Here is a 26,492-nt window from a genome sequence, read left to right on the forward strand (position 1 = left end):
CCCACTGAAACCATTGAACTATGTAGTTCTTTCAAAGCCAACATACACTTTACAGTGACATCTCTAATAAATTTCTTCTTCACGCACTGTTCAGTTTGGAAGGACACAAAAACATACGTCAGTGTCTGGGTGGCATGAAATAGTATTCACTTAATGATCAGCTTAATTGATACTTCAACATTGTCAACATTTAGTAAAGATGAAATAGCATAGGAACTTGTCGTGAGTAACAACTTACTGATGCTTGCCAGTGAGCAGGAAGGTTGATAGAGAAGCATAGAGAATAGAGACTCTTAAGAGTAATAGCAGAATCAAGATTTATGCACTCAAGATGAACACTCTGACTGGTCCATTTGCTGTTGTTAGATGAATGAAGATTCTGGCAGATCCCTGAAATAATAGCAGCTCATATGTATAAGAACAAAATATATTTATATTTTTTGTGGAAGTGGGTGAGATTGGAATTTGCCTTCTTCACAACATTTGTTTAAAAACACCATATTTAAATCACAGGGATTTTTTAGTTTATACAGTATATGCATATAAATATCCATTTACTTAAAATGAAAGCAAAAATCTTATCCCAATGAGCATAAACGAAATGTTGATTTAATTTTGATCCATGAAATACTCTAGTGATGTACATCGACCTTCATACATTACACTGTGCATTCACTAGTTGTGATTTCTCTTTATTTCATTTTATTAACTAACAGGTCATTTGGTGAGATCACGCACCATTTTAAAATCTGTCCACTTGCAACTTGGAATGTAGAGTTGAGTGCACTTTCCATCTACCACGTTTTGAGTAGAGAACTGTACGTCTGGGTTTTTGACTTGGTTGGACTTTTAAGATTAGGATTGGTAGGATTTGTAACCTTTTATGTACCGTATGTATCCCCTTTCAAAATATAATGCATTGACTGTCAATATCTTCTTTTTTAATCTAGTATTTTAAAAAGTATCTTAAATAATATACTGTATATACTGTATATATTTTTGTATACAAGGAGAATGAAATGTAATAGCCATCCATTTTATAACCCCTTTACCCATTACAGGTTCGCAGGGGAGTCAAAGCCTATCCCAGCAAGCAACTGGGGTGAGGCAGGGTACACCTTGGATGGGAAACAAGACCATTGCAGGCCAAACACACATACATTTACACCAGGAACAATTTTACCAGAAGCCAATTAACCTAACAGTATGTTTTTGGGCTACGGGGCTATCGTGCACCTGGAGGAAACAAACGTAAACATGGGTAGAACATTCAAACTCCATGCATATAGTACGTCAGGTCCAGAATTGAACCAGGGGCTCCAGTATTGAGAGATGGCAATGATAACTCCTGTCTAACATGCTGCTCGTAAGGGTAACATATGCATAGTGCGATAATCACATTTTTTGCTTTGAGCAATCATTTAAAAGCTGTCATCGGAAGTTCTCTTTTTTAATCACTATGCACCATTAATGAACTGGTGAAGGAAATTCTTTAGCAAAACTTTCAGCACAGTTCTGGAACATTAAAACCCTAGATTAGATACAAGTTAAATGCCCTACAGGTTTTCCACAGATAGGCTCGACAAATGTGACAGTGGACAGAATTTGTGTCTAAGATACTTGAAGTCTGAATAGACCAATAGCAAACAGATTTTTTTTTTTCAAAATCACCACTAAACAGATGGAATAGACTGTTTTTTTTGTTTTTTGTTTTTTTGTTTTTTACTTTTCTTTTAATAATATGAATGTATACTAGTTTCTGACATTATTAATGTGTTGTATACATACTTTGGTATAAAGTCACCTCTTTATAGCTTAGAGATCAAGGAAATGCAAGCTGACATGTCCTCCATAGCTTCCATTAAATGGGTTGTGTCTCTTCAAGTTTATTTTGGATATGACCCCAAATTACATTTGTTGTTGTTTTTTTTATTTCATAAGTTATCATAGGAACAATTTATCTTCATGGTCCCTTCATACTGGAGGATTTTTTTCCGCTCACTGGCATGAACATTGGGGGAGGTCCCACACAGTTTGAAGGATCACATAACCCAGCAGGGCCTCTCGGCCCTCTGTTTCCAGGAAGACCAGGGTCCCCTCGCGCTCCTGGCTCCCCACGAGCCCCATCCCGGCCATCTTTCCCAATGCCCGGGATCCCAGGCTCCCCTGCAACAAAACACAACATATTTCAATTCTATAAGATGGGAACATGATATAGTATATAGTACAGTATATAGTATATAGTGTCGTAAATACAGTAGTTCAGGTGGGTAGCTGCGTCAGCATGGGTAGGCTGCAAAGGAATAAGTAAAGGTTTATTCCATGCTGAAAAGAGAAGAAAAGAAACGCAACATTTTGGCTGTGGAGCCTTCGTCAGGTGAGGTCCCTCAGCATGAAATAAACCTATTACTTGTTCCTTATATACAGTACAGTAGTATATAGTATAGGATGCAACAGAAAATATGCAATGATACATACAGTATTTGATCTCACTTGCATACTACCCCCAGATAAAAATTGATCATTCAAAATGTAATAAAGTGTAAAGGATAGAAAATAACATATCTTCAACCATTAGCATAACTGAATTTCACTATACGTGTGGCATTCAGGATTGGTGCATTGGGGGATACAGTCTGAGGCAACAGTAAGGCTGGAATCCCTGGATTGAATGAGGTGACTTTTTAACTGCTGTTTATTAAATGCATGTATAGTGATGTACCTGGAGGGCCAGGCTGTCCTGGACTCCCACGGATTCCAATGCCATTTTCTCCACTTTCTCCTTTTTCCCCAGCCTCACCTGTAGTGGAGAGAAATGGGAATCATAAGCTGCAAATTGTGTTAAATGCAGATAATAGCACAACAAGGACTCACTAATACAGTAGATACAATAAATGCAATATTTTATAAATTGAAGAAAATTATAAAATGTATTTGGATCCAGTTAGAGTTTGGGAAAACCTGTCATTAGGAGACTTTTAAACATCTGAAAATCAGATAAGATTTTCATTAATTTATGGAATTGCAATCAAATCCACTACACAGAAATCGAAGGATTCTGTGAATAGTAAGACGTACTTTAAATACTTTGACAGAGAATACCAAGTGATTAAAGGAATTTTAAAAATGCGAATGATATTTTTATCATTTTCCAGTACATTTTAAAAGAATTATATTGGATAAAATTTAACTTTAACCAATAATAGTCTTATGGACACAAAACACTTGACATCAAAAGATGATCAAATGATCACATTTCTTAAACTGTAATGCAATTTTTTTAGATGATTTGCGACTGATTGTAATATCAGTGTCTTTAAAGTAGTATGATGTCAGAAATTGGTATTTGTAATTCATTATCAGTTAAAACTCAGCAGAACTTTATTCTAACAAAAATGTAACTCTTGTCATGCCCTCAGTAGCCAGAGGGTGCTCCTTCTCTGTCCTGTCTCTCATTTCCGGTTCTCTGCTTTCCTTCCAGTGTTCCTCTCTCTCTGGGGCTATATATTTCCGGGTCTTTCAGTCTGCCTGCGCTCAGCATTGACGTTCGGATGTCCTGAGACCCGCCTAGCACCAGGTCGCCCCACGTCCGCTACCTGAGGGCATAGGTTTCTATACGGCATGTCCTGAACAGCTGAGCCCGGGCTAACCCCCTGTCTCGCCGCTATGCATAGGGCCTTTTTGCTCTCCTGCCATTCCACGGTTCGTCCTTTCCAACATCCGTGACAACTCTCTTAGTCAATGAAAACACTACACATAATAAGAATTTCTACACATTTCTATAATGTTAAAAGAACAATAAGTTATAATGAATTTGTTCTCCCGTGCGTATAACTACTTTAATTCAGCATCTCTACCCATTTCAAAGCACATGCATCTAGAAAAAGAAACAACAAGAAAAAACTACTGTATTTCTTGGGCATAACACCTCCAATTGCAGAACACAATCCTATTAACATAAAGCACTGTTGTCAGATGTACCCTTTGGATCTTTGGTTTCACCTGCTGACAATTTGATCAGCAATTAGCAGCTACTGTACCGTCACTTTGGACCTCATTAAATACTGCATTTGAGCCAAGAAGGCTGCCAGGTGCAGTGGCCTCTGGGGGAACAAATCTACAAGACTTTCTGTTCCTTCACACAAAAAGTAGATATGAAAGAAGATTTAATCCTTACAGAGAGCAATAGGCCTGAACTCAAATGATGAACACATTCCTCTTTTACTTTAGTTCACTACTCCTAACACTGCGCAACAGAGAATGAATGAAACCAGAACACACAATGTAAGATTTCAATGTTTTAAAGTCGCTTTGCAATGGTATGGTCGTTCAAGAACGGGGCCTTTGTCCCATCAAACAGCTGTGATTTTTATTATAACTAAAATAATAATGACCAGCGTTGAAGCTTCTAAAAGCTGGGAGGCTTACATTTGCACTCTCAGCAAAACCGACTTAAGTATAGATGCACAAACATAACAGCCTACATTAACAGACATTTTTATTTTTATTAAATAAAGACAACCCAGCCCTCAGTCCTCTACCTTTCTGTCCAGGGGCTCCATGAAAGCCTGGTGGCCCCTTGGGGCCCATCGATCCTCTTGGTCCAGGATGTCCAGTGGACCCAGCAGGCCCAACAGGGCCAGGAGGGCCCATTGGCCCAGGTCGGCCCGGTGCCCCTTGGGCTGCTGGCCTTCTGAGATCAGCTGTCAACTCAGCAATCTGGTCTGAACAGGAAAAACACGTTTTAAATAAATTGAAGGAAAAAAAGAACTACTTTCCTACATATACGCCTTTTATATCAATTTACTGTGTCAAACGTTAATTAAACAAAGATTTTTTTCTTTCCCAATTAAAGATAAAAATGCCAACCTTGAATTATGCTCTGGCAGATCTCCCTGATTCTCTGTTCACTTGCTTCCAGACCCTGTATGAATAGAAATGTTCTTTCTTAAATCTAATAACATATAATTGTTAGAAAAGTACTGATAACTGAAAAAATCTGCAGAAAACTTAACCCAACAAGTAAGCATTTATTACTGTTGCTCCTACAGTATATACAGTATATTGTAAGCTACAACCTACAAATCTGATTTGAATGCTAAGACTAATATTAAAAAACAGATAATTCATGGATGAATCAAGGTTTTCAAACTTCAAATAGCTGAAACTCTCATTGAAAACCAATGTACATTGTAACCTGACAAAAGTGAGCAAAACAGAAGCACTCAATGGCAAAAAATCTAACAAGGAAATAAGATCATCAAGCATTGCTTTTTAATGAAAAGATGCAGAAATAGTGTAAATTATTTATACCACCTATTATTGAATTGGTATATAAAACATAAAAGTATTAATAAGGTTAGAATTCATGAGCTATTGATTATCACTAATGAAAGACATCAGAGATCGGTAAACATTGTTTATTCATGAAAATATGCAGAAATTCAGTGCTTATTCATTCTATCTCAAAATGTCATTGGAAACATTTTTGCATGCCTGTTCTGTGCAGACTCTTGCTGCCGGGCCAATGCACAGCATTAAAAAGGCAAATATCAAAACAAAGGTCCACTTCTGTCCTCGAATATTTTATCCGTCTGTATTAGTACAAATTAAATATGCAGAAGTAAAATCAGCTGCAAAAGTTCATTATTTAACCCGGACCTTTGGAGACCAAAGGTGTTTTGGTCTCTACATTAATGCTGTTGGACGTTGTTACTTACAGGGGCTCCTCGAGGCCCAGGAGAACCAGGAACCCCCCTTTCCCCATCCAGCCCACGGGGCCCTATGGGGCCTGTGGGACCAGTGTGGCCTGGTAACCCACGGACACCCTCTGGACCCCTTGGGCCCCTGTCTCCCTTAGCTCCTGGCTGAAGAAAGAAGTGTGGATATTTTTAATCAACACATGACCACTATATGAATTAAGATATACAGTACCAAATACATCCGTGTAAGGTTTATGCCCTCATATGCCCATTGACACTCACATACAAGTTTGAAGCCTGTCGTTTTTAATAGATTGTGCCTTTTTCATTGTATACATAGTATTATACAAGTATTAAAACGACTGAGACCTCTCCAGTGATTCAATCAGAAAAGGCACGTATCTGAGTGCAGGCTGAGCTCTGATGATCAATGAGCCTAGATCATGTCTCTAGCTGATTGCAAGCCTGATTCTGCAAGCAGTGGCACAGATTGTCCAACTGCTGATGATGATAGAGTGGGATTAGTCTACCATGGCTTTCTCGGCTCTCTGAGACACATCGACCCCTGTGGCCTGCCGGGCGCATGCAGGCTTGCTGTAATGTCAGTGATGGATGGGCTTCTCCTACAATTAGCACTGATCCTATGTTAAAAGACGATGGCTCGAAGGTGTCGAAGGTGGGTGAGTCAGAGTAATCTCTCTGGCAGGATTGTATTGGTTTGTTATTGTGTATTATTTGTTTCTCTGTATTCTTCCAGAGTTTGGGATCCTGCTACTGTGGGAGTGAGGTCTCAGCCTCCATACACTGGATCTTACAGAGGGTCTGTGTGAATGCAGGGAGTGCTGTCAGCTAAATAGAGTAACTTCATATTTTAGGGAGAATTGAGACTTAATCAAAGTATTTGTCCTCTGATATTTAATTAAAGATTCTTGTAAAACTTTATTATAATAGTTCAGGTGGGTAGTTGCGTCAGCATGCGTAGGCTGCAAAGGAACAAGCAATAGGTTTATTCCATGCTGAAAAGAGAAGAAAGATAACACAACGTTTCGGCCCTGGAGCCTTCTTCAGGTGAGAGAAAGACAGGGCAGTAAGCAAAGGTAATGTACACTAGCAGGAGAACAAAAGCTGGGAGAGAGGAGGGGCGGGAGGCGGGAACAGGGGACAGACAGAGTGGCCAATCAGGTAGTGTGAAGTCAGGATTGGTGAAGAGAGGTGTAAAATGAAACCTACAATGAATAGAGAGAATTTAGAAGAAAATGAGTCTGTCGTTGAGGGAAGGGGAAAGGTGTGATCCTAGCTGCAGGATAATTTTAGTTTCTGTAGTCTTTCTGATGTGGGAGTTAGGAACTATAATAAACTTTATTATAGTTCAGACACACATTGAAAAATAAACTACAGATTTAGTTTATCACCTATGTGAACATTTCTTGTAACACAGGTAAATATGAATATACAGTTAAAGCAAAAACAAATAAATAACATATTTCAGTTCCCTAAAATATGTAATAAAGAGAAACATACCTCTCCTTTAATTCCAGGGATACCCGGAGGGCCCTGCAACAAACACATTGTTGTTTTGGTGAATTCATGAAATGTTACATATCACAAAGTTGCCTAAAGCCTACTGAACACTGTATTAATTAATATGTCTAAAATATGTTTTATTTGCTTGCAAATTATTATTGTTGTATAGAAACACAATGTACCATATCCCCCTTGGGTCCGTGGTCCCCAGCTGCACCCCGAGTTCCCTGAAAATCAGAGAAATGACACGAAAATGACCACTTACATTTCCAAACACCATATTGTATGTTATACATTTTCAGGCTTAGGGAACAAACACATAAAAAGGTTAAGACTAAGAAAGGACTAACCCACCTGATTTCCTTTTGGACCAACAGGACCAACTGACCCCTAAAGGAAGAATGAAAAATACACTGACAATGTCAATGGCACTGACAAAACCATTTGGCCATGTTAAACAGAATCAAATAGTTGTAAGGCAGTACAGTCATTATAATCCTATTATATTCCTGAAAACAAAAATAAAGCTTTTTACCTTCTCTCCTTTTTCTCCAGTGTGTCCTTTTATACCACGAGGACCAAGGTCTCCTTTGTCACCTTGTTCACCCTGTTAGTAAAATAATTTAAGAGATGATGCAAAATATCTACTGTGTGGATATATCTCTTTTCATACTCGATTCGTATAGTGTGGTCTTCATGAGTAATGACACAACACTGATATACTAAAAAATAAGCTTGGCAAACCGTGGGCAGATTGGAATTTGTGTTTTATCCTGTGGCTTTTATGTGTGACAGGGTGGATAAATTACACTTTAAGCTTTGTGCTGGATGCACTTGTAGCATTTGTTGGCTTACTGTAGTCTGTCTTCAGTTTACAACAAAAACAATCTTTTGGGAGCCCATTATCTGGCTATATTATTAAATGGGTAATACATTTTTATATTAGATATCCTTTCATTTGATCCCAAACAACTTCCCAAAAGAGGATCACTAAAAAAAGTTAACAATTGAACTTACCACAGCTCCTGGTGGACCAGTTGCACCTACTGGTCCTTGTTTTCCACCTTCACCCTTAAAAATAAATTTAAATATCATTTTGTATGTGAATCTAGTGAATCCTGAATTCACACTTCACAAATAACAATCATTGTTAGCTTTTGTCTCAATTATAATTTTAGCAAGAAGATATTTATTTTGGTGTGCAATTGTGCATTGAATCAGCTAAGGCTTACAAATCCCCATTTCTCTTTGCCAGATTAGCCTCCTAACCAGTTCCCATGGCTACACAGATCGTAGATGTGTATCAATATTCAAAAGAGGGTCTTGTTTTTCAGAAAGAACACTGATAAAGTCAGATTGAAAGATTTCATAGCTTTTTGGTGGTTCTCATAATAGTTTTGATCAAATTGCCCTCTGCCCTATGAAATGAACTGTTAATAAATTCTCACTTACAGGAGGTCCCTTTGGGCCTGGTAATCCACTTGCGCCTGCTGCCCCTGGCTCCCCCTTAAGGAATGAAACAGTTATATTTAACAATAAATGCACACTCCACGTTATGTTTTCTCTTAATTATTTAATCTGAATCAGTAATCCTTTCAGAACAGATAAGTGTTTCAGCCTAAATCATTACTCATAAAGACCTGCAACCCCAAGGAAAAGTCATACTCACTGGTTTTCCAGGAGGTCCCACTGGGCCAGGTGGCCCTTCGGATCCTGTTTCACCCTGGATGAAAACAATTTCAATGAACTCAAGAAGCCATTTAAAAAAAAGAATTGTTTCATCTGGGAAAGGAGTACTTTGATATGGTTGTCTTTTTTTTTTTTTTTTTTTTTAGATCTTACCTTTTCTCCTGCATGACCCTTCATTCCTGGTACTCCTGGTAGCCCCTAAAATCACAGTAAGCAGGATTCACACCTTATTCCACATGACTTGTTCATGACACCTTAATAAATATAATAAAAATGGATGGCATGGTGATGTGTGCCAGTTAAAATTGATGCCACACTGTTCTTGGGTCCTGTGTTCCTCCTGAAGTGCCACTTGGGTGGAATTTGCATGCTTTTCCATTTGTCTTATGGGTTTCTGCCAGTTTATTTTTTCAACAGTCCAAAGACATACTATCTATGGCAATTTGAAACTTTAAATGTTCCAACACATATGTGATTCATTTTTTTATCTCAGTATATATTCCTGTATATGAAACAAGGTTATTCAATAATGAATGATTCTAAAATCACCAGGAGATGAAAATCCAAAACAATCTTAAACAGAATGTGTCCATCTCTACTTTTCACAAAATGTATGATATACATTTTCGACATGAGCTTCATCTTTCAGTGCTGATAATGCCATAATTGGCACTATGGAAAATGGAGTTTGCATTTAATCCAGTATAATAATGTGGTCCCATGTGAGCTGTAAGACAATAACTATAGTTTCTGATCTTCACTTATATATAATTGGCATTTTTGCACTTACTGGGATTCCCACAAGACCCCTGACACCCACAGTGCCTGGTAATCCAGGTTCTCCCTTGAGGAAAATATAAAAAAAAATCACATCAGTGCTGTGCTCCAAAAATTGTGTGTACTGTATCTGTCCTATCAAGTAAAGTGTTATCAGAAAGCTCCACATTCGCTGTTAGTCTCTGTTTACCTCCATCCTAACCACAGGCAACATACAGTTTAAGTCTCATATTTGCCCATTTAAATGAGATTTTAGAAATGACACCTTGGCCAAATGATAAACATATTTAGTCGGGAATTTTATTCTAAAACATTTTTTCTGCTTCTACAGAAAATCCTAAAAAAGCTAAATAATTTGATAATATAAGAAATTACTTCATTAGGGTGTTATAGGTAGATCTTTGATTTTTTAAAAATGTTTATTTACATGTCTATTCGATATTAATATTAACAGATATGTGTATAATGAATTTAATGAAAATTATATTTTCAAGATGTAAATAGCTTTTTTGTGCTATTCTGGGTTACTGCTATCCCTTTTTGTAATGAAAGACTATGAACCGTTTATGAGGCTTATTAAAATGCAAAACTTTTACTGTTTGTGATTTTATTCAAAAACTGCAAAGAACATTTGATTGATCTGAAAACATTGTTTGCTCGTGTTATTTGAGAGATAAATCATAATGCAAGCTATTTTTGACCACACTGACTTCCTGATACCACATTGATAGAAAGTAAAGGTTGAAAAAGAAAATACATGAAAATGGTACAATTAGAATAAAATACCTGTGTTATAATTTGAAATGAAATATTTACCTTACTGCCATCAACTCCAGGATTTCCATCATTTCCATCTTTACCAGGAGCTCCCTACAAACATAATTCCCAATAAATAAATATACCATGGTAGTATTCTAATACAATGACTTCTTCATCACAATGTAGTAGCCAGGATTTGCAATTAGATGGCTTGAGTATGTCTGTTATTTCTCATAATGAGGTAGTTAAATGGCATCAAGGAGTAAAACTCCCACAGTATAATTGTGGACTGTCACAGAGCAAGAGAGTTATACCTCCTGTGTACTGTAGGTCTCAACTCAGTAAAGTTAATTGGAGAGGCTTCTAGATGTATATTAATTAAAAACAGGATATCACCCTGTCAGCATGATTATTCAAAAAAAATAAATAAAACAAATTAAAGGGCTTTGAGACTTTAAGGTTTCACAAATAGAATAGGTAAAACTACAAAAAGCTAACCTTCATATAAATTTAACAGTGAATAAGGGGGATTTACTGTATCAATATTCAATTACTAAACATTAGTAAACAATACGTACAGTTTCCCCTTTCTGGCCTTTTGTACCGTCCTCTCCCTGTGGACCTCTTGGACCCTTGGAACAAACATTGGCACATAAGGCATATTAGTACGCTAAGAATAAAGTAGTATTACATATTTCTAATAATCTTTCTTTAGCTTTAACAAATTAGCTGGTGCTTCTGTCTAAAACACTAGTAATGCAACCAAAATGGGCCTTTGTGATAAAGAGCATACCCCATGTTTGTAACATAGTCAAGGATATACATACAGTGTCTATTCTCAACTCCCTAAAAATAATTTGTGCAGCATAGCTCCCCTCTGTTTGGTATTCTCTTCTACCCAAGACTACTACTCTCTTCTGTGATGACTGCCGCATTCATGTCAGACTTTAAGTTTCTTTAAGACTCTAGGATGGATGAAAATGAGTCCGTCAATTCTGCCCAAAGATTCTTTCTGGAACCAAAAATATCTTGTGTTTCATTTTCACATCATCAACAAAATGACTTGACGTAATATTATACTAATTATTATTACTTAAAGTGCAGTTGAACTTTTTTGTCGATATTATGAATATGAGAGCCTATTCAGTAAAACATATATACAGTAATCTATATGGTAGACAGTAACTAATATTATAGGCAATATATTTTAACTCTAATGTTATTCATTCTTGTCTTAGTAAAATATGTGATGAGTGAATGATCAACAGATTGATTCACAAATACATTTGTCGGTTTTCTATGCATGGATAGGTACAGCATCAATAAATGGTATATTGTACATTTAACACCCATGTATGACACTGCTTGTTATTGTACAGTATTTGATTGATTCCTAGCAGCCTTCAAAGCACTGTTCCAATTTCTCATTATTTCAGGACATAAAAAAATACATCACTACTGTAGAGTACCTATAGTATGTTTAGTTCAGCAGAATAGAAGAACTGCATAAAAGTGAAGGTGGGTGATCTACTTACTTCATCTCCTTTGGGACCTTCCACACCCTGGGGCCCTCTCTTACCTTCTTGCCCCTACAGATCACATTTAACAATAAGCCATACACTAGTTAAAGCTTTATATTTATGCATAAGCCATTTGTATAAAATCCCTGATGGTTTCCAACAAAATAAGTACCTAAAGTAAGAGAACAAAACAATTGAATAAAATGATTAATTTTCAAACATTAAAGCCATAGTTACAGTACCTTAATGTAAAGGTTTTTAAATGATTCACTGAAATGCTTTGCAGTGCCCTGATCCTGAGGGTCTTAAAATGTATCTCTTCTAAGTCAGATTGACTTACCACTGGGCCTGGTGATCCAGTAGGTCCTGGGATCCCATTGAACCCAGGAGGACCCTATACAGATGAGTGACAAGACACAATTACTCTCTTATGTTTAATAAATAATAAATAAATGTTTATGTGGGTACATAAAAGGAAGCATCTAAATACATGAAGTAAAATGAACAAAATAACAGTAAAAGAAATAATATTAATCTTCTTTAATTAAGAACTTACAGTATGTGTTGGCTCTTTATGATGCTACGTATATAAAATAAAGTTTATTATCATGATACATATCCCATTAATGGTAAATTCAGCTTCGTTCATGAAGATAGTGAAAGTTCTTGTCACCATATATGGTATTATACATAATTACTATTGATTAATTACATAATTACAATTACATTACTATTTTGGGCAAGACTTGTTTAAATGTGCTTCAAGAAAGCCATACATAAATTATTGAAGTTATTAGGCACAGCACTTTCATATTGATTTTTAGTGTTTACAATTAACTACCTACATTTACATTGCAAATATTAGTCACTCTGTATTCATTAGATCTCAATTTAGCAAAACCTAGTCTTTGTCCTCTTAGTATGGAATGTGTTTAAGCATTATTAAATATGATTAGTAAAATATCATAGTAGTATTGATTATTTATATAATGTTATGGAAATTATTCACTTTGTGAATCTCTGATATGTTAGAATGAACATTATTGGGACATCCTTTAACATGATTTTCTCCATTAAGAAAATAAATGTCCAGCTTTTGTATTTCAATTGGTAAACTGAACAAAATGCAAGTTTAAGTAGCTCTGGGAACAATGATCAATATCTTATAGTTTTTCTTGAAGGACTAATAAGACTGTTTCATAATTAACACAATTTATTTATTTTTTAAGTAGGAAAAGGAATATGCAAAAGGCAAGGTAAAAGTGTTGAAAACAAGTAAAGATTTATTCCATGCTAAAAAGGGAAGAAAAGAAACACAACTTTTGGCTGTGGAGCCTTCTTCAGGTGTTTACTGTTGACAGGTGTTCTCTTTTCAGCACGGAATAAAGCTTTCTATGATTCCTTGCAGCTTATGCATGCTGATGTAGCTACCCACTTTAACGTAAAAGTGATTTTGTGTGACAAAAAATTAACTCTAAAATTGTGGAACACTATTTTCTAGATAGAATACAGTATACTGTAATTATAAAACAAAAGAGCAATAAATACACTTCTACAACTACAGTAATTGGTCTTTGGCAACTCCTATACTGTAGGTTACCTGGGAACAAATGAAACAATCTCAGCCTTTCATTCATTCAACGTGTTTATTTTTAATTGAGAGTCACTAGTTGTTAATTCATTTCATTCATTCATTCATTTTTTCATTTGTTGAATCTGGAATCACCAAATAACACTCAACCAACTTATTAGTATTCTCAGACCTGATACACTGAAGATAGGAAACATGCACTGTTGAAATATTCACCAGGTTGACTATCTTTTTCTCAAAGTCAGTCAGAACATAAACAAGCGGCACTCATTTTTTTAAACCAACGTGGCTGTAATTTTTCTGCTCACCTTATCACCTTTGTCTCCAGGGTTGCCAGGAAATCCTTTCATTCCTCTTGGTCCCTGTTAAAAAAACAAGAAAAAAAAAACAGATACCATTGTTCTTTAAATACACCAGTCTTTGCCCTCACAGACATCAGAGATATTTTAATAAAATAACTTTCTATCGAGGGATCCATCAGGCATGGGTGTGATCGTGTAATGGACTTGGCACACATTTGGGCATTTCCTACTAAGTAGATGTGTACTTTGATTTGAAAAAGAGATATTTATGGTACTTTAAATTTAGGTGCACAGACGTAGGAAGTAAATATGTGAGCTAAGAGTGAAAGGCAATACATTTCACTTTATGTATATTGTTACAAGCTTGTGGCAAAGAATATAAAGGACTCAAATTGTCACCTACTGCTTGGGTAAATTATATTTAACCACTCTTTCTAATTTTGTAATTATACCTTTATCGTGATAAAAATTGTATTAAAGACAATGATCATCAGCATGTTGGCCTTAGGCTTTTCTTTTCTTGATTTAGTTTTTAGGCAAGCACTCTGTTGTTCACACTGATTGTCATTAAAACCCTTCAGAGTACTTTGTTATTCATTGCTGAATTACCGCTTCATAGTAATACCTTAGGGAGGCTTTAAGATAAATGCAGTAATTAGATTAAAATTATAAAATTATTCTGTTTCAAGAGATCAAACAGACATGAATGCCAATTTCACCTGGATACATAAAACAGATTAAAATATTGCAGGGAAATGGAAAAAGTAACCTTTCTTTAAACAAGGAGAATGGGAAATTTAAATGAAGATTACACAACAATGAACTGTGCAGTGGAGAGCATACAATTGATAACTTACAATTGTTGACCTGCGATTAGCAAATAGTTTCATGTATTAACATACTGTAATTGTGCTCAAGGGAGATACAAAGATATTTTTGATGGGGTTTCATAATATCAATAATGTTAAGTGGCATTAAAAAACAGGAGATTGTTGGTCTGATCTGGCCAATAGACCTGGGTTTTACTGCTGCCATTGTCAGTATTGACACATTTCCTGATTCAGACCTGAAGAAAGCTCCAAGCAGAAAAGTTTCAGCGTAGAATAACTTTGCCTGTTCCTTTGCATGCTGACGCAAAATAAAGTGTAGACATTTTTTTTTAATGCAGGAAAACATTATTATTCAACATTTTAACACAACATTACATGCTGAGATGAAAAGCTGCATGGTGACACAACACCCACTACAGACCATTCACACACCACATGGAGAGTATCTCATGGTGCTGTACTGTATGTCAAATCCTGATAATTTCAATACCAGGAAGAAGTAAAATTTCTGAGTTGAAGAGGAGCTTAATTTATAGTATTCCAGCTAATAATAAGCTTACCTGACTTCCAGGGATACCAGGAATGCCCTGTGTACCAGACGCCCCTGGCTCTCCCTTTATGGAGCACACAAAGAAAAAAAATGTAGTCTCCGTGTTCTGACTCAAACTAACATATTGAAATTTAAATCAAGAATCAGAACAACAGACATTTGTTTTAAATGCATGACTCAACCTGTCATATTATATGTTATATAAAGCCAAGTCAATCAGTTTGTTCAGAAAATGTCTTGAAGGCATTCTTAGATCAATAAGCTACAATCAACCAAACAAACCACACTGAAGAACAGTCTTCCCTCATATGTAATATTATTTGTTCTTCTTATTATTTGCTTAACAGATGACCTTATCCAGTGTGGCACTGACATACAGTGATTACAAAATTTCACAGTAAACTCAGAAACAAAAGGAAACACCATAATTGACAGGAAGAATATAAATAAAAAGAAAGCTGAAAAAAGGCATGAGCTTTTTTTAAAATGTGACAAATGTATTTGTCATACATAGTTCTATACCAATATACAATGGTTATGCAATGTCAGAAGTCTACAAAAATTTAATTGTTATGTGATTTTGTTAATTTATTTAGATAATAGTGGACCTTCACCCAGAAGACTTTACCTTTTGTCCTGGTTTTCCTGGCTCTCCTCTTTCACCCTGGATGCCTTTGTGACCCTGGAAATCAAAAGGTATTGAATACATCAACAAAAGATATCTTAATGGAAAATGCAGTATTTATTTCAGATTACTGTAACATGTTTTATAGACGATTACTGTATTTTCCATATTCACTGGATTGGATGAATTCCAAATTCCAAATTCCATTAATTTACCATCAACAGTGTGTCACGGACGTCCAAAGGGACTAACCGTGGGGAGTAGGAGAGCGGAAAAAGACCCATATGCGTAGCGGCGAGACGGGAAAAAGGCCCGGGCTCATTAGTGCAAAGAGTTCAGGAATGCCGTATAGAAACCTATGCCCTCAGGGAGCGGACGTGGGGCGCCCTGGTGCTAGGCTGGTCTCAGGACATCTGAACGTCAATGCTGAGCCAGGACAGAGTGCAAGACCCGGAAATATATAGCCCAAGGGAAAGAGAGGGACCGGAAGGACAGCAGACTGGAAACTAGGGACAGGACAGAGAAGGAGCGCCCTCTGACTGCAGAGGGCGTGACACAGTGGTTGATTCCCACGTTTCAATTCTGGGGCCAAGGCTACCTTGTGCAAAATGATTTCAGTTTGTCACCATTCGCAAAGAGATCTCTCCATTCCAAAGTTAAATGATGCACAATTTCTCCATAAGCATGGGAGAAACAATTTTGTAGACATTGTAACATATGGCAGAACTGTTAAACAGAAAGTGTAAATTCTTTGTTTTACTGTATAAATGCATATGTGTTTTAATTACCTTAAGGCCCGGTGGCCCTGGATTTCCTTGAGGTCCTGCAGGACATGATGGTTGGCACTACAAACAATGATAATATTCATTTCTTTGAACACAAATCTATATTTTTATGATGCATAATGAACAATAAGTAAGTCACTCTATTAATCTTATCTTTCTAATGCTACTGTATCTTTCATACCGAGGTAAACTGTAATTCCTTGACAGCAATGTTCAAATCTGTTTTTACAGTCATTGGATTGTTGTCAAAGAGCTGAATATTGATCATCTGCATATATTATATATGCATATCATATCATATTTGTTGTGTTTTTTTCCTGTTTTGGTAATATAGAAACCTAGAAAATGGGACTTATTTTTTTTTTCAAATGAATAATTACATTCTATTTAAAAGCATTCTTTGATAAACACTGAATAAAAGAAGCCTACTGTAACTCTTTAACACTGACTTACAAAATCTCCGCTCCCCTCTCCTGTGGATACACCAGGTGGCCCCTGAAGGTAGAAATAACCATCAATATCAAGAGAGGTCTTGAGACCAGGTTACTGTCATGGCAGACCAAAGATACTGTAGAGTACCCATTCCTTCTTTTGTCTGCCTGAAATGCTCAGATTTAGTTTCAACATATACTGTAGTCTGTAAAATAAACCTTTTTCACAGTAAACCAACAAGCACAAAATATCTTCTGTACACTTACAGAAGGAAACTCTAGATCAGATGGTTCTTGTAGGAGCATGATAACATGATGATAACAAGTTTACCAGAGGGAACTGATAAAGAAGATCTGATCTGATGATAAAGCTTTCTCTGAATTTGCTATTGTAAGACTTAAGGCTTTTAGAGTGAGAGTTTACAGGATATATGGAGACCACTCCTGTGGAGGACTCATATAACCCCAAGTGTTTGGACAGTCAGGTCATTTTTAAAGATAATTTCAAAATGTGTTTAGAAGAGGGAGGCATCTTAGTCTTCTATCAAGAATATAGTACGTTTATGGCCTAGCAGAGAGTAAAGAGAACACTGAGGGAGGCAGGGGTGCAGTCCATCCATGCTGTACCACCCTTTAACCCCAAAAGCTTAAGGTCCTCCATTTTCATGAACAACATGTGTTCACATTGGCACAGGAGGCTGAAGAGTTTGCCAGATCTCCAGATCTTTGAGGGAACTCCTCTACCAACATGGTTGAAGTTGAATGATACCACTTCTTTTATCCGAATTATTTTATTCTCCATGTTTCATCAGGGCAATGTACTCCTGTAACTGACTTTTGATTGCCTGGGAAGATGTCAGCTTGGTGTTTCTATGTTACAACCATTGAGAACATCATTAATAATTCAACCGCATTTACTGCACAATTGGAAAAAAATAATTTTAGGAAAATCACAGTATTGAATCCCAAATTGGCTTTTCCAATTTAAAATCTGTGATGTTAAAGAAATAACTTCACTGCTTAGACATTGTGCCAGATTTCACCTACAGTACGTACTGTAGATATAAGCAAATATGTTGTTTTATTCAGATCCTTAGTATAAGTTCTACATAAAGTTGTATCAGTGCCACATGGAACTCATCAATGCTGTAATAATTCCAATTTATAACTAGACTGAATAAAGATATTAGTTTCCTATACTATTGATTTCTGCAATGTTTCTGCAAAGCTTTAACATGAAATGTACTTACCTCTGGTCCTGGTGGGCCAGGTGGACCAGGAGGACCAGGAAGTCCAGGGTTGCCTCTTGGACCGACTGGACCCTGTCAGGCACAAGTTGACAGTTACCCTCCGAGGACAAAAATCATGTGAAGTATCCTTGCCTTATGTGTTTTCTCCTTTTTATGTTATTAACCTATAACTAAATCAAATAGTGGGAGTAGGAAGTGCATCATTTAGTTTAGTCTTCTTCCTTGTATTTTATAGGTTCAATGTATTTTGCAATAGTTAATCAGCTCTACATTTTGGTTGATTTTAACCATCTTAATTTTTCCGTTTTTAAAAAGGCATTAAAAATGTGCATTTTTGTGAATTATATTAGTTGCAATCTTAAAAAATAAAGATTTATCCACTATATATATCTTCAAAGGCATGGATAACCAGAGATAAAGGAAGGACAGGTCCTCACCTCAGGTCCTATATTTCCGGGGTCACCTGGCTCACCAGGTTTTCCTGGAGGCCCCTGAAAAGAATACATAGACATAGAAAAATAAACAACAACTTGGTGACAAATTTAGTCAATTTACTCATTTGGTAGCTTTAAAACCTTTCATAAAAGAATTTCAGCTTGGGGCTCATTTACCATTGCTACATGGCCAAAACGGCCTTTTATTTGTAGTTGTTCAGATTGAAAAGCCTTTTGCACACCTACAATTAACTCATGGTTATTGGAGACTTGATTCTCTGCAGCACTGAAATTAAGATTAGCGCCATATAGCTGCTACTGTAGTTACACTAGGGATAATAATGGAAACAAGAGATGTTTCAGAAGCCATTGATGTATGCAGTGCCTTCTTGAAGTATTCAGAACTTTTCCATGTTGTTCCAATTTGTGAAATTACAAAGTGATGCATACTTATTTTTTTTCTAAATTCTAATGCTCAAAGTGAAGACTTCTAAAGGTAAGCTAGGTGTAACATGTGTAACTAATTTAATTTCTGATCTGAAATGGAGAAAATCACAAAACTGAGCAGATAAATAACAGGCAGCCCACTAACTGTTGCAAACCAAGTGATCACCCTGCAACTCATAAACGGTTACCCACTGAAACTCAGCAGATGTGAGCCTGGCCAGTGTCTGGATGGGAGACCGCCTAGAAAAGCTAAGGTTGCTACTGGAAGAGGTGTTAGTGGGACCAGTAGGGAGCCCTCACCCTCCAGTCTGTGTGGGTCCTAATGTCCCAGTACAGTGATATACAGTGATAGGGATACTAAACTATAAAAAGGTACCGTAATTTGGATAAGAAATAAAACTGAGGACCTGACTGTCCATTACTGTCCATGGTCCATTAAAAAAAAAAATCTTTAATTTAATTTAATTTAACCTTTCCTGTCCTGTTAGCCTATTGTATACTCTCAGGCAATGCTCTTATACTGCATGTGTCCTGCCTAAAAATCAGTTATTCCATCATCCTGAAGGTTAAGAACATATTCCAGAGGAAAATAAAATTTCTCAAATCACACTACATAAAGATGCTTATCAGGGAACTATAATGGTAAAGCACAAGCCCATTTGAGGACCATATAGGTGTACAGATCTGATATAAGCTAATATAGGATAAACAGTATGATATACAATATACAGTTATGTCACTGACATGATAGATTCCCATATGAGAAAACATATAAGAACAATCCACAGAAAAACATACAGTACAGGTATTGAAAAAATGATCAATTCTCACACACGATTTGAAATACACTTAGGCAAGAGTATCACATAACTCCTTTCTAGGCAGGTAATCAATTTGTTTTATTTATCAGGTTGCATTTTTTAAAGTAAATTTAACAGCTAAGTAGATTCCATGGTATCAGAATATTTTCAATATTTTCAAGCCAGGTTGGAAGTAATAGAAGTTCATCCAATTAATTAGACTAATTAAATAGAAGAGGGTAATGGCTGGAGCAAAAGGCCTCCAGGTAGGGTGTTTGAGTTTGATACTTCTACTTCAAGAACTTGGTGGATATAAAGTTATACTGTATAAGTATGGCATGGAGTTTAGGCCAGTTTAAACCCCAGTAGTTTGATAGACTTTTCTACCAAATGGTAAAACAAGGGATTTTTATTTTAAAAATTGATAACCATATACATGAATACAGGCAAGTTCTGCTGCCTCATCTGAATCTCTTTGTAGTCAGGGTCATAATTTACAATTGGAAACAATAAAATAAATTAAGGATCACCTTATGAGTGAATCAGTACGTCAATTTATATACACCACATTCAGTTTGCATGCTGATTGACGTGAGTGCATTCCCCAATAGTTAGATTGCAGCACTCAAAAGGAATCTAATCAATGACCTTCTGAAAATGAAGAAGCAATTTATACCCAAATGAAAGCCTATTGATTGATGAAAATGTTTACCTTTGCAAAGAGAAGTAATAAAAGCTATCTTTAGGGATAGTGATAAAAAGGCCATCTGTACTTACTGGAGTTCCAACTGACTCGGGTCCCTAGGAAAAAAAATTAAAACATAAAATAGAATGTTATTACTATGTAAATCAAATCTCAGCATTTGATTTCATTTTATATTTGTATTAATCACATGCAGTCATCATCATCCTGACTGTATTTTAATTTATGTCAGTTAAAATCATCATAGTGGATCCTGGCTTTCTTATAATAATCTGATATTCTTAATAAAAGAATATTTAATTTCACTTTAACAATGAGAGAAAATAAACACTGTTTAAGATTATATAGCATTAGTAAAATCCAAACTCCAGTGATTGCAATGCGAGATATTTTACAAGCAAAAATACTCCATAACCACCTTATTGATTTTGTCCAGCAAACTATACTTAGTATGACAGCACAGTTGAATAAATAATAGCATTATAAATGAACTCTAGAAGACTGAAACTTACAGGGGGGCCAGGTGGACCAGGAAAGCCAGGAAGTCCCTATGGACAATTCAAAGAGAAATAGTACAATTTTCAAAATGCCTTTTTACATGTTTCTAATATTAGATGGCTTCCTGTAGCTGAGATTGTGCACCTACTGTAGCTGACAAAGCAACTACTGTATATGAAATATGGAACTTTAATATTTATTGACGGAAACTGCACTTCTAAGAATTTCACTGGTACACTGGGGAAGACATTAAAATGTTTTACAGCATAGTATAATTTACAATTATGCTTTGAATAGTTTTGCAAACAGAATTTTATTACTGGTCTTTTGTATACTTGAGGAGTACAGGAAAACAAAGTGAAATAGAACCTGAATGAGGAACCACTGAACATATACAGTAGATGCTCTATATTGCGCAGGGGCATTCTTATTCCAGCAAACATTCAGTTTTGTTGCATATCAATACTTAAAGACTACAATGGCAAGGCAAACTTTTACGACCTCTTTTTCATGGGTAAGGCTTCACATTTAACAGTTCTCTCCTGTCTTGCATAAGTATCAGCTCATGGCCTACAGTACCTTTTATTGTGCATATTCTACACAGAAAACCAGCATTACATTCAATTGCAATGTATTACAGGCCAGTTGTAATGTGATTTACATACCTGTACACTCCTGTGTGCTTTTACAATCAGTCCTATTTGAACACTTGGTTGGTGAGAAAAACAACCCCAAGTGTTAAACTGAAGTTCTCCTTTTCTGGTAATTGTCGGTACATGAAGTGTAGTCAAATATTACCCCTAGTTAAAGATTTAATGTAAGACATAATGCTTCTGTCAACTGTAAATGAACATATTTCCCATTAGTAATTATGTTTATCCATTTTATTGTAATCAAGTAAAATGTTGAGTAAATTTGTTTTGTACAAATACATTAACAAAAGTTAAGCTGTATGGCCAGATTAGAAAATGAAATACTTTGGCAGAAGAATGTAGACTGTCCTAGTATTAACTGAGAAAAAACATGAAATAAAGATTAAATCCACCTACCCTTTCACCAACAGATCCTCTAGGCCCCAAAGGCCCTTGTGGCCCCTGAATAAATCAAGAAGATATTATTTTAATGCACACATTCAAAAGAAAACAAAATCAAATTGAAAAAGCTGGAGTGAAGTCCCATAAATTCTTAATGCCCTCCCAATGCCCTGAAGAAATATACAGTATCTATGGATATTCAGTCATTATTAAATTATTACAATGCACAAATAAACGTCTTGCGGCTTTGTAGTGCATTCTGATGTTGTAGTTCTGTAGTGTTTGACTACTTGGAAGAATGTTCCAATCTAAAGTTGGCAAGCAGAGGAAATTAAACTTACAACAGCTCCTGGGAGGCCTGGCAATCCTCTCTGTCCAGGGAGACCGATTTCCCCCTGTTCTCCTTTTGTTCCCTAAACCAAACATATTTCATGAAAAAGTTTCTCACTATTATAAATCAACAAGCAATGATGTTAAGACACTCAAGCAACTCTAAACATTTTATCAACTGAAAACATATTATTTTCTGTGCCTTTCCGTAACTTACTTTGTAAGGAAAATAGACATGAGAGAAGCTGCTACCTGACCCCATGTAATCCTAAAAATAAACATGACTGAACATTGCTTAAATAAGTTGCTTTTTTCTGTAGTCGCAGTTTGATTAAACCACATTTGAGAAATCAAGTAATATCATGTTTCATATGGCTTTGATAAGATGTAATACATTTTCTTTACTGATTCTTTGTTCACAGTAAGTAAAGTCATGTAGATTATTATTTCATTGATTAAAAACAAAAGTAGGAAAATTAAGATGATAATAACACTTAAGTGGTATATTCTGCTACTATTCTATTATGTCTGAATCGATCATCAACCAGTAACTCTGTATTTATTATGATCAAACAGAATCTCGGAATTACACTTATTCTTTGTATAATGAGCATCAGAAAAACTCAATTTCTGTATGTATTGTAAGTTCATGGGTAAATAAAACATACAGATTTTGGTATTAAATAGTTAAATGTTCTGTTATCATTTTGATTAATTGAATATTTGTGACTCGTTGTGGTACACTTGGATGGATTTGTTATGTGCAAATTCCAATCAATGAGGAAGTCCAAGTGTGACTGTCAGGGCAGCAGTGTTGCTAGATGAGAATATAAAAGCTATGCTGTGGATATGATACCAATTACACTTGGGTTCCGTTGAACATTAGTAGGAAAAGCTGGAATAACATATGGCATCTATGGCACAGAGACCAGTGAACAGGAACATTTCTGTGCACATACTGTATACAAAAGGAACAAGACCAGGATGAAGAATATAAGACTAAATGTCGTATCTGTTCATTAAAATACCAATGTACCTGCTACAAAAAACATTTCTGCATATTCCTGATAATATCTTTGTGATTTTACAATTATAGTAATAGATTTCTTTTGATGTCCATATATGTACTGTATTGTACATTTCAGTAGTTCCCTCGTATCCTGTGATACTGAGAAAAAATGTATTGGAGGTTTGTTTGACATAACTTGATTAGCTGAGGGCACAGCAGATTAATGATGAGGCTGACAGAACCGCTTTCACTTTCAGAAGGAATGAGCTAGGGAGCTGCTGTTAGGGTGTAAATAGGGTGACAGGAGCGATGTCAAAAAGATGCACACAGGGAAATTCAGGAACAAGATATAATGTATACAGTTTATATATGTACATAGCAGAGCAGACGCAGGTGAGATAAGGACCTGACTTTCCTTCTCAATTTATATAAATAGACTCCACACAACATAAATATTTAGAAAGTTTCATTCTTACAGGAATTCCTGGAGATCCAGGGAGGCCCGGAATACCCTGCAAGTGAAAATGTGACAGTTGGAACTTAAAATTGCCAAAGTATAAGGGAAAGAGACAAAACACTGCTTTGATAAAAAAATCCTTCAACAAAAAAAAATCAATTTGCAGTGAGTTATGGGAAGAAATATTTATTGCTCCTGTTGGGAAATATTGCAAATCTTACCTACCGTCTTTCTGTGCTTTCTTCTTTTTGCTTAAAACTGTTCTCCTCACCTCTTACAAATATGATCAATGATTGCGTTCATCTCACCTTTCTCCCTGATTGTCATCTAGCTTATCTACAGTATCTTTATAATTCCTGTCTCTTTAAAGACCTCCGTTGATCTGCAGCCTCTCTATTTTCTTTTATTCCACTTGCACTTACCCCTGTTGAATTATTCTGTTTGACTTTGACAGGCTCATCTCTCTCTGTCCTCTCTTCTTCAATCCTCTTTACCTGAAGGTGTTATTTATGTTATCTTTCTGTAGCACATCTTTTCCACAGCACCTTTCAATTGTTTCTTTCCAAATTACACTCATAGGGTCTTACTTTTGTTAATAGCTTACACCATCTGCCTCATGTTCTAGACCTCAATTCTCATTGTCCTTGCTGGTCTCCTAGTATCGGGTCTATCTCAATGCATTATACAACCCATGTGCTTTGGTTTCTTCTCTGGGTAACTGTCTCTATCTTAATTCCAATTTAGTTGTTTTGTCATTGCCAACATATATTTCGATCAGATCATCTAATTCTATTTCCAATACCCTTTCTTTTTCCAATATCCTTTCTCTTTTGAAAGCACCCTTGTACATTTATTTTCCTCACATTCGCCTTCCCATGCCTATTCATTTTCTTCCTTTGTCCTGTTTGACCCAGCTAACTTTAAAAATCAGGATGGCACAATCACCGACAAACCTTCCTTTGCGAACCTCAACTGTTCCACACTGAATGCAGATCTTGTGACTTTAAACTGTTGATACTAGTACTACTAGATGCAACCTTCTTCAGGTCACATGTATTCAGGTGGTGATCTGTTTGTTTTTGTTACTTGACTGTTATTTAAACTTATTTGTAACTGTACTGTAACCTCATACCTTATTTGATCTTGTTGCAAATACAATGTCTTCCATTGTATTTATGTTTCACTGTTAGAGCACTCTATTTAGTGTTGCACAGCAAACATTATTTTACATCTCCAAAAATTTAAAGAAAATTTGTTTTCTTGCCTACTGTATTAAAGATATATAATGAAATAAATATTCTCAAGATACTGTATGTGGACTTTGAAAAATGTTTCACTTGTAATTTATGTCATTAATCCCCATCCATCCATCATTCCATTTTCTAAGCACTTTTTTCAGCACAGGGTTGTGGGGGAAGCCAGAGTCTATCCCAGCAAGCAACAGGCACAAGGTAGGATACAACCTGGGCAGGATGTTGGTCCATTGCAGGGTACACGCAGACACAAAAATGCACACTCTCACACTAGGGCCAATTGTATATAAGCCAATTTACCAACCAGCATGTCTTTGGACTGTGGGAGGAAACTGACACAAACACAAGGAAAACAAACAATCTCTCAGATCGCGTCCCACGAATTGAACCAAGGGCCCAAGCTCTGTGAGGCAGCAATGCTGACAGCTGCACAATCATGACGCCTGTCGATAATATGCCTGTATTTTCACTAAGAAAGGAGTGCTTAGGTCAGAAAGGCTAAAGCTTCCAAGGTTCTTTTCCACTTACATCACGGCCATCTCTGCCACTTTCTCCCTGGGGCCCCTGGGGGCCGACTGGCCCCTGGGGACCTGGGGCTCCAGGAACAAGTCTTGGGCCTCTATAGTCAGGCTAATAAGAATAGAAAAACAGAAAACAAAATTTAGGAGTTTGGTAAAATATAAATGCACATACAGGCAAGAGTAGATAAGAAAGCTTAATGAAATCATTAAAAATATAATGAGTTTCACTTGAGATCCAATAGTAAGACTATTACGGGACTATTAATTATTACCTAGTCAGCGAGACACTGACACTTTCTAATAGTCTATGAATCTTATGTTATTCTGTTAATAAACATTGATACAATATTAAAATTGGATTTTGATTGAATTCCATATTTGTTACCTGTAAAACAAAATACTCTAATTTTGTTACTCCCTTTTAAAACACAGTATATGCAACCCCAAAACTAAGATATTACAATTCTCACATTTTCTACATATTTTTTTCTATTTGTTTGTGTGGTAGTGTACTTAATAGCTGTACATACAGTATATTATGTTTATCCAACCAGCTGGACTCTATTTAGATAATGGAAGATGGATTGCAAATATCGGTGCATTTTCTTATTTGTCTCTGCAGATTACATCTTTGCAAGATGAGGTTGAAAATATTTATTTGATCTGAAAGC

The 26,492-nt window shown here is 36.1% G+C and overlaps 1 protein-coding gene across 3 annotated transcripts in view; it reads right to left on the minus strand.

The window, feature by feature from the left end:
• Positions 1-1,694: 1,694 nt before the first annotated feature.
• col9a1c (collagen, type IX, alpha 1c) overlaps positions 1,695-26,492 on the minus strand; it is a 44,486-nt gene continuing 19,688 nt past the window's right edge. For all 3 annotated transcript variants that reach the window (XM_088601842.1, XM_088601841.1, XM_088601843.1), the window contains 31 exons: positions 25,829-25,930; positions 24,067-24,102; positions 22,593-22,664; positions 22,267-22,311; positions 21,232-21,267; positions 20,794-20,817; positions 18,773-18,826; positions 18,336-18,407; positions 17,108-17,149; positions 16,658-16,714; positions 15,873-15,926; positions 15,255-15,308; positions 13,871-13,924; positions 12,312-12,365; positions 11,987-12,040; positions 11,030-11,083; positions 10,509-10,562; positions 9,706-9,759; positions 9,069-9,113; positions 8,896-8,949; positions 8,679-8,732; positions 8,244-8,297; positions 7,762-7,833; positions 7,581-7,616; positions 7,409-7,453; positions 7,224-7,256; positions 5,721-5,867; positions 4,870-4,924; positions 4,542-4,724; positions 2,723-2,800; positions 1,695-2,166 (listed from right to left, as the gene is read on the minus strand). In XM_088601842.1, the coding sequence (XP_088457968.1) occupies positions 1,964-2,166; positions 2,723-2,800; positions 4,542-4,724; positions 4,870-4,924; positions 5,721-5,867; positions 7,224-7,256; positions 7,409-7,453; positions 7,581-7,616; positions 7,762-7,833; positions 8,244-8,297; positions 8,679-8,732; positions 8,896-8,949; positions 9,069-9,113; positions 9,706-9,759; positions 10,509-10,562; positions 11,030-11,083; positions 11,987-12,040; positions 12,312-12,365; positions 13,871-13,924; positions 15,255-15,308; positions 15,873-15,926; positions 16,658-16,714; positions 17,108-17,149; positions 18,336-18,407; positions 18,773-18,826; positions 20,794-20,817; positions 21,232-21,267; positions 22,267-22,311; positions 22,593-22,664; positions 24,067-24,102; positions 25,829-25,930 (2,031 nt within the window). In that variant the 3' untranslated portion in view covers positions 1,695-1,963. The remainder of the gene's footprint in view (positions 2,167-2,722; positions 2,801-4,541; positions 4,725-4,869; positions 4,925-5,720; positions 5,868-7,223; positions 7,257-7,408; positions 7,454-7,580; positions 7,617-7,761; positions 7,834-8,243; positions 8,298-8,678; positions 8,733-8,895; positions 8,950-9,068; positions 9,114-9,705; positions 9,760-10,508; positions 10,563-11,029; positions 11,084-11,986; positions 12,041-12,311; positions 12,366-13,870; positions 13,925-15,254; positions 15,309-15,872; positions 15,927-16,657; positions 16,715-17,107; positions 17,150-18,335; positions 18,408-18,772; positions 18,827-20,793; positions 20,818-21,231; positions 21,268-22,266; positions 22,312-22,592; positions 22,665-24,066; positions 24,103-25,828; positions 25,931-26,492) is intronic.

Source organism: Lepisosteus platostomus, chromosome 12 (assembly GCF_059453375.1).
Source record: "Lepisosteus platostomus isolate fLepPlt1 chromosome 12, fLepPlt1.hap1, whole genome shotgun sequence".
Taxonomy (NCBI): domain Eukaryota; kingdom Metazoa; phylum Chordata; class Actinopteri; order Semionotiformes; family Lepisosteidae; genus Lepisosteus; species Lepisosteus platostomus.